General features: G+C 56.0%; 2 protein-coding genes across 6 annotated transcripts in view; one reads left to right on the plus strand and one right to left on the minus strand.

The window, feature by feature from the left end:
- Window positions 1-509: 509 nt before the first annotated feature.
- GPX3 (glutathione peroxidase 3) lies at window positions 510-8,640 on the plus strand. Its single transcript, XM_066342106.1, has 5 exons — window positions 510-676; window positions 5,148-5,301; window positions 6,480-6,597; window positions 7,024-7,123; window positions 7,576-8,640. Exons 1-5 carry the CDS (start codon window positions 590-592, stop codon window positions 7,795-7,797), a joined length of 681 nt encoding a protein of 226 aa, XP_066198203.1. The 5' UTR covers window positions 510-589; the 3' UTR covers window positions 7,798-8,640.
- Window positions 8,641-9,154: 514 nt separating this feature from the next.
- The window catches only part of TNIP1 (TNFAIP3 interacting protein 1), a 48,591-nt gene continuing 44,357 nt past the window's right edge, over window positions 9,155-13,388 (minus strand). For 4 of the 5 annotated variants that reach the window (XM_066342101.1, XM_066342105.1, XM_066342100.1 and 1 more), the window contains 5 exons: window positions 12,966-13,091; window positions 12,356-12,421; window positions 11,851-12,042; window positions 10,511-10,601; window positions 9,155-9,908 (listed from right to left, as the gene is read on the minus strand). In XM_066342101.1, the coding sequence (XP_066198198.1) occupies window positions 9,874-9,908; window positions 10,511-10,601; window positions 11,851-12,042; window positions 12,356-12,421; window positions 12,966-13,091 (510 nt within the window). In that variant the 3' untranslated portion in view covers window positions 9,155-9,873. Of the gene's footprint in view, window positions 9,967-10,510; window positions 10,602-11,850; window positions 12,043-12,355; window positions 12,422-12,965; window positions 13,092-13,388 lie in introns of all 5 variants that reach the window. The other variant, XM_066342102.1, reaches the window with a different exon arrangement.

Genomic DNA, 13,388 nt, shown 5'->3' on the forward strand with positions numbered 1-13,388 from the left:
GGGCTGCATTCGAACTCCTAGGGCAGGGCACCCACAGCTGGCTTCTTAAACATTAAACCTACACAAAGTAAATGTTCCTTGGAAGTCTAACTTCAGATTTTGCTGACATTTTAAATCCTCAACATCCCTGCGACAGGAATGGAGGCAGAAGGGACGCGGGAACAGCCTGGGGTGTTTTAAAGCCTAGGAGTGGAAAATGCTCCCGAGGATGGAACCTTCCATCAGTTCTCCCGAAGCCCTTCTCCTGGCTGAGCTGGAGGGCATTGTGCCTGCTTCCTCCTGCGCTTTAGAGCCCAAGGAGGAGGAAGCCGCCTCGCAGGTTCACGGGGACCTGGCTCCCACCTCTCTGCCCAGACTTGCTACGTCACTGTGGCCCGGGGCCTGGGGAAGGGGAGAAGCCGGGGGTAAATCGTGCCCGCCCCTGAAATGCCAGCCGCCCTGCGATTGGCTACAAGGACTCCGGAACGGTCGCGGATTGGTCATTGTTGAGGGCTTGAAAGGTGGCTGAGAGCGCCGGACACCTCAGACGGACGGTGGCCCGGGATCAGACAGCGTCTCCGGCGAGCCCGAGACGCGCCCTGAGCCCGCCATGGCCCGGCTGCTCTCGGCGTCCTGCCTTTTCTCCCTGCTCCTGGCCGGCTTCGTCCCGCCGAGCCAGGGGCAGGAGAATTTGAAGGTGAGTGAGCCTCTGGGGTGGGGGGCCGGGGGACGCGCACAGCCCCCAGGTATCCATCTCTCGGGGGCGAGGCACCCCTCTTCCTGGGCTCCCCTCCAGAAGGACGACGTCTAATTGAGAGGGACGCCCTTAACTCCCGTTGCCTCCCTGTACTGCTCTGGGACTCCCACACCCAGACAGCTGGGCTCTCAGTTCCATCAGTTGGAGGCCGAGGTGCCCGGGTGGGCAAAGTGAATAGGGAAGGAAAGTCCCTCTTCTCCCCCATGGCCACGTAGGGTCGCCTTGCTACATCCGTGCCACCTGGGGCCGGAGCTACTCCCCTCCCGTCAAGCCTGAAGGGGGTGCGGTCACAGAACAAGGCCTAGAGACTTGGCATCTGGTGGGCTGCGAAGGTCCCCAGGGAGCCCGACAGGCCAGGAGGAAGGGAGGGAGAACGGCAGCTGGGTGGTCCTGTTCTAAAGAATTGCCTTGGGGACTCATGTAGCCCAAGAATAAATGCAAGTAGAAAGGCACTTGGATTTGGGGCATTGGTAGAAGAGGCAGAGATCTGTGACAGGGAGAGCTCTGGACTGGCAGAACACAACACCCAGGACCCTGACTAGATCCCTGCTCCTTTCTGGCCCTGCCTCTCCACCTACTGGGGGGGGGGGTAGTAAATGAAGCTGATGATGTCAGAAGGGACGCTTGAAGAAGCTGCAAATCCACAGGTTGTTCTCTGAAGGGTCTCCTGCTCTAGGCCAGCCTCCCAACCCCCACCCACTGCCCATAGTAGCCTGAGCACACTCCAACTCAATAGGAGAGGTAGAATTCTCCTGAGCCTCAGTCTGTCCCCAGTAGGCTGTATGACCCTTGGCTAAAGTGGGGGTACTGAGGCCAGGATGACTTCACATGCCTATCTCCTTGAACTGTATATGCCAAGGTGGGCCCTGTAGACTTCTCTTCCCCTGGGTAGGGAGGCGGAAGCCAGGCACAGGGATAGAGCCAAAGAGAAAGAGTTGTGTCTCCAACCTCACACACACACACACACACACACACACACACACACACACACTCGTTTGTAAGCTCAAAAGAAGCTTTGAGCCTCTGTGTTTCTAAAATCTTCTGGGTCTTTCTTCTAAGAGCTTAAGAGTCTATGATTTCTGTTTACAAAATTCTATCCACTATTCAGGAAGCCCATTCAAGCACAGGGTTCCTTCTGTCTGTTTCTATCCCATCCTGTCCTCAGCCTAAATCCCATTCAGTGTGTCCCTCCTGGAGTCAGCCTAGAGACTTGATGGGTATCAAGCCACTTACCCCAAGCCTTCTCCTTTGTATCCAGACCTGATCATAGTCCCTAACTCAAAATGTATTATCCAGGATAGGGATGGAACTGACTTTGAAATTAGGGTGTTGAGTGGATGTGGGGGCAGACCATGTGCAGGCCAACACCCTGGAGTTGGCCCTATGCCCTCAGTTTGGGGAAAGCCAGAGAACGGACGATTGTGCCCTGATTCAGGAAGGCTGAAGGTGACAACATGGACCCTGTGAATAAATCATCACAGCTGGGTGTTCTCTGCAGCACTCCAGGGAAGAATAAATGGATTCAGAGAGAACGGGATGGGTATGCTCTAGAAAAATCTTAGGGTGAGGTATGATCATATCAGATGCTACCAGCTAGGACTTGCTGGCTAATGACAGTTTGGGCATGTTCATCTGGCCTCCCAGGTCCTTAGATAGTTGAGATGTCATAACCCTGGTTCTAGGACTCAACCACTTGCCTTGTCCCCATTCCAAGGTCAGGAGATGTGGCAGGGGTCATGCGGAGAATGGGATAGACCAAAGGTCACAGTCCCAGAAGGATGTTTGCTTCCTCCCAGTTCAAGGGGACTGGCTAGAGAGCAAAGGGAACCCTCCTGTCCTTGCTCTACAAAAGGACTGCACAGAAGCTGGACAGAGGAACAATTGCTGACGTACACAAGGTCCTAGTAACCACTGGTTTCTAGGTGACTACACCAGGCAGAGGGAATCATGGGACCACAGATTCCGGCAGAGCTGAAGAGCCCCTAAGACAGCACTGAATCTGACCTCATGTCACAGTGGAGGAGCAGAGAAAGGAGTGGTTACAGAGGCAAGGCCAGGCCCAGAGCTCAGGTCTCCTGCCCCCCGTCCAGTTCTCTCACAGCATCTCATGGATGGGAGTGGTAAGACAGGAGAGGAGGAAGACAGAAGACAGCAGCCCCAGGCAGCAGAGTCCTGGCTGAGTCCCTACCATCCTCCCACTCTCGAGCCTTCAGAACTCCCCTATCTTGCCCATCTGTGGTACTTTCACTGCCTGTCACCTGTCTTCTCTGGCCTTCCCTGTTTAAGGTGCAGTACTCTGGAGTTCCATGGGCCCGGAGGAGGAGAGGGGGCTCATGTAAGAACTGGGCTGCAGTGCCCAGTGATAAGTGCAAGCCACAGCCTCCTGACTCTGGGCCACCCTCTGACCCCCAGTGGTCGGAACCTGCAGCACTGGCCTCACTGGCCCTAGCAGAAAACACGGACGCTCTGTCACTGGTCCCCCCTGGAGATGCCTACCTTCTTCACACTGGCAGGGGAACATCAGAGGCGTCTTCACAGTAATGTGGAAACAGGGCTCTTTTCCCTAGCTGCAGGCAGAATAATCAGTCCCTGGATGTGGGGATTTTCTTCCCAGAGGCTTTCAGGACTGACCTGCCATCAGATTCTCACAGCCATTCTGGGAGGCTCAGAGTGAAAGTGACTTGCCCAGGGCTACACAGCCAGCAAAGACCAACACCCCGCCCCCACTCTGACACCATGCCCAGAGGTTGATCCTCCGGTTATTTACAAGTTGTCATTATTTGGACAACCTCTTGGCTTTTTCTCCTCTCCGTTTCCCAGAGTTTGTTTTCAGATCAGGGCGGAGTGGAGGAGGTGGAGAAGCGTGCAGGGAGGCCTTGCCTGCTGGCTGTTAGACCTCTGTAGCCAGCTGGGGTGTGTTTATTGTGTCCTTAGCTGTTTGCATTTTGAAGTGGAACTGATCCCAGCTGGGGCCAAGGAGACACGGGGACCAGAGGCTTGCTGAGCTTAGGTCTAAGGCCTGCCTTTAGCACCCACCAAGTCACGGGGCATGGGATATTAGACTCACGCAAAGCGGGGAAATTTGCACCAAAGCCGAGAGCTTGCATCTGTCAGGGAGTGGAGGGACCCAGTCTCACCTGGTTTAGCAGGGCTGTGGGTGTCTTCCAGACAGACGTGGCTTTTCTCCGCCCTCCTGGAGCCATGCCCTGACAACCCAGATGGCTCCCTTCTTCTAGTGGGGCCAAGCAGCAGCAAGTCTTCCGGGATTGATGGGAAGAGAGGGCATGGATTTGCTTCTCTAGCCCCAATCACCTGTCCCCAACTCTCCTGGTCTATAACGCTAGTTTGTCTATCCGCCTCTCCCAGGTCGTCAGGGCCAGAAAGCACCATAGAGATTACCCAATACAATAGTGGCAAGCTCTTTTCTTTCCCATCACATCATGGGCAGCCCACCTGTTGATTGTGTTGCTGATGCCCTCACATCCTTTCAAGAGTAGACACAGATTTTTGTAATTGGGGTCAGAGATGAGGGAGGGGCCAAGTAGAGTCCAGGGCGATCTCCTGCTTGCTAGCAGTATTCCCACTGATACAACAGTCAAGCCAGCAGGGCTGAGAACAGCTGATCCAGTTCAAGGTTCTCATTTAAATTATAAAAAGGAAACTGAGGCCCAGAGAAGAGAAAGGGCCAGTCCAGCACCACACGGGGAGTTAGCGGCAGCGCTGGATATGGAATCCAGGTCCCCCGACTTGTAGTCCATTATACCCTGTCCCGGTGGTTGAACTGTGGAGCAGAGGTGGGCAGAGAGGGAGTCACACGGGTCATCATCACAACTGATCACTTACAGGGAACAGCTAATACATGCGAGGCGCTGCTGCTTTACCCACATCTTCCTGGCAGGCCTTTCCCCATTCCTGGCTCTTACGCCTACGTTTCTACGTTATGACAACAGCCTCAGCCTTCCAGTCCTCCAGGTTTCGACCCTCTGAATCCCTACCCGCCATCCGCCGCTTCCTTCTTCGGCTCAGTCCTTCCTTTGCAATGGTCTAGCTCAGGCCCTCAGCATCCCTTGCCCAGACCATTGCAACAGCCACCCAACCAGTCTCCATCAGCCCATCCAGGGACGCAGCCAGCGGTGTCAGGGCAGTCTCCCTCACGGCCCGGTAAATATTTATAAACCGACATATGCTGTGAGGTAATGACTCCAGTAAGGAAGTGTCCAGGTTTCCATAGCACTTACCAGCATATTAGGTGCTTTCATAATTGTTATCCTGCACAAGGAATTAGGAGGCCTCGGTTCTAGTCCAGTTCCAAAGCTTGGAGTGTTCATGGGACTGTTCGTGATCTTGAACATGGAGATGTCCAAGCTCCCTTCCAGCTCTAACCACTCCTGGCGCTGGTCTTCCGTTCCAGACGGAATGCCATGCTGACGTGAGCGGCAGCATCTTCGAGTACGGAGCCCTCACCATCAACGGGGAGGAGTACATCCCCTTCAAGCAGTTTGCTGGCAAATACGTCCTCTTTGTCAACGTGGCCAGCTTCTGAGGCCTGACAGGCCAGTATGTTGGTAAGAGCCCCCCCCCTCCTCCCCTGCTTTATTTGGGGCTGTTTCTACCAGTTGGGAATATTTCAATCGCAGGTGATTTCCTGGTACGAGGGGGAAAGGGTGACAGTGATCAGGAGATTCCGAACCATGTATCCCAATTCTGTGTTCTGTGGCTTTGTGAAGATGATTATCTAAGCCTGATAATCTGATTGCCTCAAACATGTTCTAGAAGACTGTGTTACCGTCCTTCATCCCCGGGCACCTCCACTGCCCTGAAACAGGGGTGGAGGAGACTGGGTTTGTGCCCAGTGTGTCCTCCCTGGAGTATGAAATGGTAGCTGTCCTGCTGAGAATTTCTCCTCTGCCCTCAGCCCACTGCCCTCAGCACTTCTCGGCCCTGCCTGGAAAGCAGGCGAAGGGCTCGGGGCTCTGTCGCCCAGGTTCTGTGATCTCTAGTATCCCCCCTCCTTTCTTTTTGGTTGGGGCAGAGGAAAGAGGGACCATGCAGGCCAGACAGCCGACAGCACCCGCGGGGAATGCACTGGGGCTCAGAGCCGCTGGGAGGGGCTGGAAGGATGCAAGGGCAGTCTGAATGTTCTGCCTGGCCACTATAAGCAAAGTCCTGCAAGTGGAGTGACGGGGCTGGATAGCTCAGTGGGCAGGGGTGCTCTGTCTAGAATGCTTCTGTCAGGCCCTTGGAATAGTGTGTTCATGTGTGAGATGGGTAGGGTACCGGCCTTGTATGGGAGGCCGGGGGGCACAGAGGAGCCGGGCCACAGCCTCTCTTGGATCTCAGAATTCCCAGAGTATAAGTGGGTTGTGAGGGCCCCACCCCACCCCGAGGAAGTCCTCTGCCTTCTCCCAGGAATGGACAATTCTTGCTCCAGGAAACTCAATCCTGAGAGTCCTAAAGGAGCCTGGCCCAGGTGGTGGACCCGGGCAGCGGGTGGGTGACTGACTACTAATTTGAAGGGGGGTATTACTTTCTGCCCCCCACCCCAAACCTCCAGCCCATCCAGCTTAGAGTCAGGAGGATGGGACTTGAATCCTGGCACTGACACATTTGCTGAGTGATCTTGGGCAAGTCCCCAGTCAGGCCTCAGTGACTTCAGCTGTACAATGGGCCAGCAGGTGGTGGCAGGGTGAGGCCGGGCTCCTCACCAGGGGACCCCGGTCTCTGCTCTCTCTCTGTGGCCCAGAACTGAATGCACTACAGGAAGAGCTTGAACCATTCGGCCTGGTCATTCTGGGCTTCCCCTGCAACCAATTCGGAAAACAGGAGCCAGGAGAGAACTCGGAGATCCTTCCTATTCTCAAGTGAGTGTCAGCGTCCAGAGACGGCTTCTCCAGCCCAGCCAGCCCTGTGGCCCAGCCCAGGCGTCTTCTGCATTGGCCGCTACTCACGATGGAGTCAACTCCTCTCCCTTTCCAGGAACCCCATTTAGTAGAATGCAGGGAAGTGGGGACAGGAGAGGGACAGGGACTGGGAGGACTGGCTGGGAATGACGGGGTGGGAGGTGCACACGAAGGGGGCAGGGGTTACTGAGAAGGTACCGACCTGGAAAAGAAGGTTGCAGCCCCACATTATGCATATGCCCATTCAATAGTTGTTGGCTCCCACTGCCCACTATGGAATAAAATCCAGATTCCCAACAGCGCCTGCCCTGTTCTGCCCCTTCCTCTCATTTCTGAACCCTGTGCCCACCCATCTCCTTGAGACCCACCTAAGAACATTCCTTGTAGGCATGTCCGACCAGGTGGAGGCTACACCCCCAATTTCCAACTCTTTGAGAAAGGAGACGTGAACGGGGAGAAAGAGCAAAAGGTCTACACGTTCCTGAAGGTGAGTGTGCAGCCGGCTCTGCAGGAGCTGCTCCGCCAGCTGCCGCCGCTCGGGCAGCCCATGCAGACAGGGCCCTGCCCCCTGCCCGCTCTCGGGGAATCTCTCGGCGTCCATCATCCCAGTTAGGGGCTCTGCACATCCTAGGATCTCATTAGCCCATTTTACAAAGGCCCAGGCAGGGCCCCAGGAGGGACAAGTTAAGGTTCTCACATCTGCTAGAGCTAAAGATGGCTGTGGGATCCAGTCTTTGGCCTCCCGAACTGGTGCTTTTTTCCTGTGTGCCCTGGCCGGGAATCGAACCCGGGTCCCCCGCACGCTGACGCTCTACCACTGAGCCAACCAGCCAGGGCCCCGAACTGGTGCTTTTTTCCTCGGCAGCAGGCTGTTCTCCTCCCTGGGGAGGAGGGTGGGAGGGCCCTGCTTGGGACTAACAGTACTCATCCCTGTTCCAGAACTCCTGTCCTCCCACCACGGAGCTCCTGGGCTCACCTCACCGCCTCTTCTGGGAACCTATGAAGGTCCACGACATCCGCTGGAACTTTGAGAAGTTTCTGGTGGGGCCAGACGGTAAACCCATCATGCGCTGGCACCACCGGACCACGGTCAGCAACGTCAAGATGGACATCCTGGCCTACATGAGGCGGCAGGCAGCCCTGGGGGTCAGCAGGAAGTAACTGAGGCCTGCCCCACCCCATGTCCACCACGCAGGGCTGGGGAGGGACTCTGTTCAGGAAGGAATCCATCTCTCCAGCCATACCACACTCCCACCGTAGATCTTCTCCTATGGGACCAGGCCCTAGCCTGACACATAAGTGTGCAAACAGTTATATGTCTGTACTGCTGTGCATGCGGGTGTCTGCCCACATGCCTACAGGTGTGTGACCACGTGTGTGAATGCGCTTGAGTGCATAGCCACGTGTCTACCCGCATGAATACCCAGGAATGTGTGCCATGTCTGCCCACAGCTGTATGCTGAGGGCATTGCTAGAGAACAACACCCCTTTCTCTCCGGGTCTCTGCTCCAGCGAAAACAATTCCCTTTCAGCTAAGCCCAAAGGAAAAACCAGCTCTAGATCCAATGATTCTGCTCCACCTGGCCCTCGGCTCGGGGGCCAGCATCTCCCACTGCCTCCATGCCACCACTGAGGTACCGGGGTTTCTAGGTCTACCCCACTGCCCAGTCTCCCTCCTCTCCACTGGATACTCTCCTTCCTGAAGGGCCCTCCCCAGCCCCCTCCCTCCCCCACCCACAGTGCTCTCTGAGCAGCCAAGGCAGGTGTGCGAGCAAGGGCCACGTTCCCGTGCCAGGAGTGACGTCTCCATGAAGGAGGGGTCCAAAGCCCTCATGGGCGGACCTCCCCTGAGCCTGTCTGAAGGGCCAGCCCTTAGTGCATTCAGGCTGAGACCTGCAGGCAGGGATGCCACCTCTGCTACTTCGGAGGATGTGCCCTCACCCCTCACACTGACCCACTGGCCTCAGACTCACCCGTCCGCCCAGTAAAGGCCTTTCTGCAGCAGCTGAGCCTACTGTGGTGCTTCCTCGACGGGGCCGCCGCAGCCGGGAAAGGGTGGAGGTGGGAGGAAGAGACAAGGGTGTGCTCCAGACCCTTGCCATGTGGTTTCTACCTGGGCCCACTCTGCTGCTCTCACTCAGCATTTGGAATTTATAAAAGATCTCATTTCCTCCCACAACTCTCCCAAGGCGGCTAGGGTTAAGATAAAGTGTTCTATTTGTCAGGTGAGGAAACTGAGGCTCACAGAAGGCCCAGGCCTTGCCCAGGGTCTCCTGATGAATGAGGTAAAGGAATGGAACTTAGACCCAGGTCCCCCAACTCCCACCCAGCCCAGGCTCCTTCCACTGCCCTTGGATGCCCCTCTTCCACGGAGACTGAGCAGGACCCCAGAGGGTATCAACCAAGAGTCATGGTGATGCTCTCGGAGACTGGAGAGAACTGGGCACAGAGGGCAGGGACCAGCACGCTGATTGGCTGGGAGGGGAACGTTAGCCAGTACACAAAAACACCAGTTACAGAATCTTCCACTTGGATTTATGTCCAAGATTCGTGCAAAGAGCTGCCCAGGGACAGACAGCCAACCCACTCCAGGCCTCCAGCACCGTGAGCCTCCAGCGGCAGGGCCCAAGGCCTGGCGGCTGCAGGCCAGGCCCCTCCGTGGATGGTGCTGGTGTGGCCTTTGTCCCAGGCCGCAGAAGCCCAGCAAGGCTGCTACGGGCGGAGCGGAAGGCTCGCAGCAGAACATCCTGTCGTTCTTCTGCTCCCAGAGGCAAACCTACTCTTCCCGCAGCTCCTCGGGGAGGAGAAGGGATGGGCGTGATCTAGGTCCTGATACTACATAGCTTGAAGCAAAAATTAAACACATATGAGTTGAACATGGGGCTGGAACCACTTCTGGCAAAGTTTTGAAAGGGTCTCAGCAGTACCCCACTCTTGAGATTGACGCCCCCTGGCGGAATCCACAAAGGATGGCAGGTCCTCTCTCCACTCCATGGCAGGGTAGTGAGCTTTTCCCGGCTGTGCCAAAGGAGGGGCCCAGGTGGAAGCCTTCTGGATAGACCCGCCCCAGTCTGTAAACAGTTCGGGTTGGGGCCGGGGCACAAGCTGGTGGCCCATCTCAGCTTCCTGTCCGGCTGAGACTCTGTCCACACAGAGCACATGGCCTCTAGTTTTTCGGTGATCTGAGGTCAGCTAGCTCTGCCAGACGAAGGTGGAGCCAAGTGACGTGCTGTGGTCTCACTGAGGCCCCTTGCGGTCAGTTTTTGTGGAGTCTAAATAAAAAAAATGTTGCGGACTTAAAGATGAGGTGGTACAGTAGGTTTCAAAGTCCTGTGGAAACCAACACGGTGACGGTGAAGACAACAGCTGGTTACTGGGTGTTAAGAGCGCCAGGCCCTGGGCTAAGTACCTTAGGTACGTTCCTCCTCAGTCCCGTCAGCTCAGCCCCATGAAGCACGCAGATTACTATCCCTTTACGGAGGAGGGAGCTGGGGCACAGAGGTTTTCAAAATCCTGCCCACAGACCCAGATCCGGGAAGTTCTGGAGCCTCGTCAGGCTCCACATCTGAGAAGTGGGACAGTGCGGAGGAGGGGGCAGCCCTGCCTATTTGGCCACCGTCTGCCACTCACCAGATCAGCCTCCGAGGACTCCACAGAACCTCCAGGACTCCGTGGGGAACATGAGAAAATGACTGGGCAGCCCAACCCCCCCTCCCAACCACTAAGTCCTCCAGCTGTACTGCCCCCAGGTTGCCTGCAGTGGCTGTTACACAAAACTCCTGCGAAGGGGTCTGCTACCTCCTGCCAGAGCCCACTCCCTCTCTGCACAGCTGGGACCCTTGCAGGACTCCTCTGTGCTGGGGATCACGCTCACCTGGTTCGGCAGGCCTAGCCACAGGAGAGTCCGCCACTTGGAAGGTCTGACTGCGTACCCCTCCGCAGGGCGGCCGCCAGTTGTATTCCGGCTGCAACAAACTGGTGCTTAGTAATCAACAACCACACTTGAAAATTACAATAGCATCTGCCACACCAAAACAGTACTAAATACGTATTAATCAAGCGTACAGTTATTCCCTGGTATCCTTGGAAAATTGCTACCCCCCAACACACATACAAGGATACCAAAATCCAGACACTCAAGTCGCTTAGATGAAATGTTTCTGTAGTATTTACATATAACCTATGCACATCCTTTTGTATACTTTAAATCACTTCTGAATTACTTATAATACATAATACTATGTAAATGCTGTGTAAATTGTTGTCATATTGTATTGTTTAGGGAATAATGACAAGAAAAACAATCTGAGCATGCTCAGTCAGACACATCACTGTAGGCCTAACTATATAGTATGTGTTAGCAGTAATGTAACATTTCCCCCCCCAATATTTTCAATCCTCGGTTCATTAAATCCACAGATGTGGAGCCAGCAGATGTGGAGATATGACTGTAATTGCATCCTTACAATAGTCCCGGGTGCCACCCTCATTTTACAGGTAAGGAAACTGAGGTCCAGAGGAGTTAAGTAACCTTTTAAAGGTCATCCATCTAGGAAGCGGCCAATCTTCTATTAGAATCCAGGTCGCTAGAATCCCAGAGTGGATCTCTTAAGCCCCACACTGTACCCCGGTGTTTAAAGGTGTGTGTAAGGAATGGTCACCAAGAGAGGAGGCTGCTGTCATTGTCCAGGTGAGAGTGGGGAGGCCTGAGGGAGCTGTGACTGAGGGACTAGAGAGGATGGGACAGGTGACAGCGGCTCTTTGGTAAAAGAATGATAAGCGAAGAAAAGAAAGGAAAGCAAAAAATTGAGAGAGAGAGGAGAAAAAAAAGGAGACTGAAAAAAGACAAGAGAAGGAAGAGACAAAGGAGAGAGGATGCATGGTGCGGATCTGTGGGACCCGACTGCAGGGAGTCACACAGAAAAGTCAGACCCAGACTGCTACCCGGTGTCACTGGTGGGAGGGAGGGAGCCCTCCCACTGCCCCGCCCCTTTTCTGTCCTGCATCAGTGACCCCAGCATCTCTGGAGAGCGCTGCCCCGGGAACAGCAGGCCAGAGCCAGGCCCTGGACACTGTCCGAACACCACAGCGTTGTGACGAAGGAGCCATGGGTGGAGCTTCCGACACCTTCCCTTGCCCCTGCCCCTGCCCTCTGGAAAGTGTCTGAGGTGGCCAGTGTGTGTGTGCTGGAGTGAGGGAGGGATACCGACTCACCAGATGGAAGAGGCGCGAGTTGGGGAGCGGGGACTGGTGCTCCATGGCCATGGGGGGCGGGGGGTAGCGGATCTGGGACCAGTCCTCAAAGCCGTGGTGTGGCAGCATGGCTGGCATGGGCGGGTAGGCATAGGGGTAGGCCCCACAGAGGTGCTCTGGGTGGGGCTCCACGTGGTAGCGCTCTGCCGAGGCCTGCAAGAAAGGCTGGTGTCTGGCTCTGGCCTGCGACAGGCTGCACAGGCCGTCCCCAGTGACGGCCATCTCAGCCCTCAGCCTCCAGAATTTAGTTCTCTGAAGGCTGGCACATGGGCATGGAATATCAGCCATGACGGCAGGTCATGCGACCTGCGCACTTTCTCCGTACCAAGTGCTATTCTGAGTGCTCCGCCTGCACCGCCTCGTTAGCTGGCTGGGCACCTGAGCACACAGTGCCTCTCCCATCACTGCAGCTCCCTGGACATGGGCAGGCGAGGTCAGTGCTGCTGCCTCCCCCAAGACCCCTCACCTTTGCTTTCCTCTTCTGCTGTTTGAGGGCTTCTCTGGCCTTCTCTTCATCTTTGAATGCTTTGAGCTAAGAGAAGGAAGGAGGGAGAGAAGATTGTTGGCCCAGGCGCTCCTGACCAAGCTGGACCCAGGGCTTCGGCAGCCCCAGGGTTGACCGGCTGATGCATGGGACCACTGGTCTGGGCTGTCCTGCCTGGCCCTGCCCAGGGGAAGGGACCTATGGGGCGGAGCATGGCCCAGGCTGGTGGGAGGCTACAGGTAAGGCCTGCTCATTGTGGGAGGTCTGACACGGGTTGGGGGTTCCATTGGGCTCACTGCTCTGTGCTTCCATACCAACATTTGTAGTTGCATCTGCATGAGAGCGGGGGCTCAGGGCCAACCCCTCAAAGTTCTCTCTGAAGGCATCAGAACTGTGCAAAGTCACAGCCATGGGTCAGAACGTGTGTGTGTGGGGGGGGTGGTCTTGCTGAGGGACACAGACACTTGGCAGCGAGCTGGAAGGAGAAGCACTGAGTGTCCTGACAGCCAGTCTCACCAGGGACCCTCCGCCCGTGCCCCCAGCCCCACGAGGACAGGCCGGTGTCCCCTTCCTGGGGCCAGCTCTTCTCTACCTGGGCGTTCGACAGGGTGACCTGGGCCTGCAGTTTCTCCACCTGCTTCTTCAGCTCTTCCTTCTCCTCGTTCATGCGCTCTCGATCGCTGCGCTCCCTCTGGAAGTCCTCCTCAAAGATCTTCACCTGGAGGGGCGGGCGGGGAGGGGAGGAGAGCAGCGGGGGCGGGGGGCGTGGTGAGGAGGTGGGACCCGGAGCCTGTGCTGGGATCCCGGACGTCAGAGCTGGTGTCACCCCCATCTCGACATTCCCCATGGGGAGAGGTATGGGTACACCTCCATCCCCATCCCCAACTTCAAACAGAGTCGTTCTGATACCCTAGTTTATATTTTGGGCTTTTAAGAAAAAAGAGGTGGACAGCCATCAGCCAGTCCAATCCTTTCAGTCTGCTTTGGTGCGAGGCGGAGGCCAGGGGACCAGAGT

The sequence above is a fragment of the Saccopteryx leptura genome, chromosome 6 (genome assembly GCF_036850995.1).
Source record: "Saccopteryx leptura isolate mSacLep1 chromosome 6, mSacLep1_pri_phased_curated, whole genome shotgun sequence".
Taxonomy (NCBI): Eukaryota; Metazoa; Chordata; class Mammalia; order Chiroptera; family Emballonuridae; genus Saccopteryx; species Saccopteryx leptura.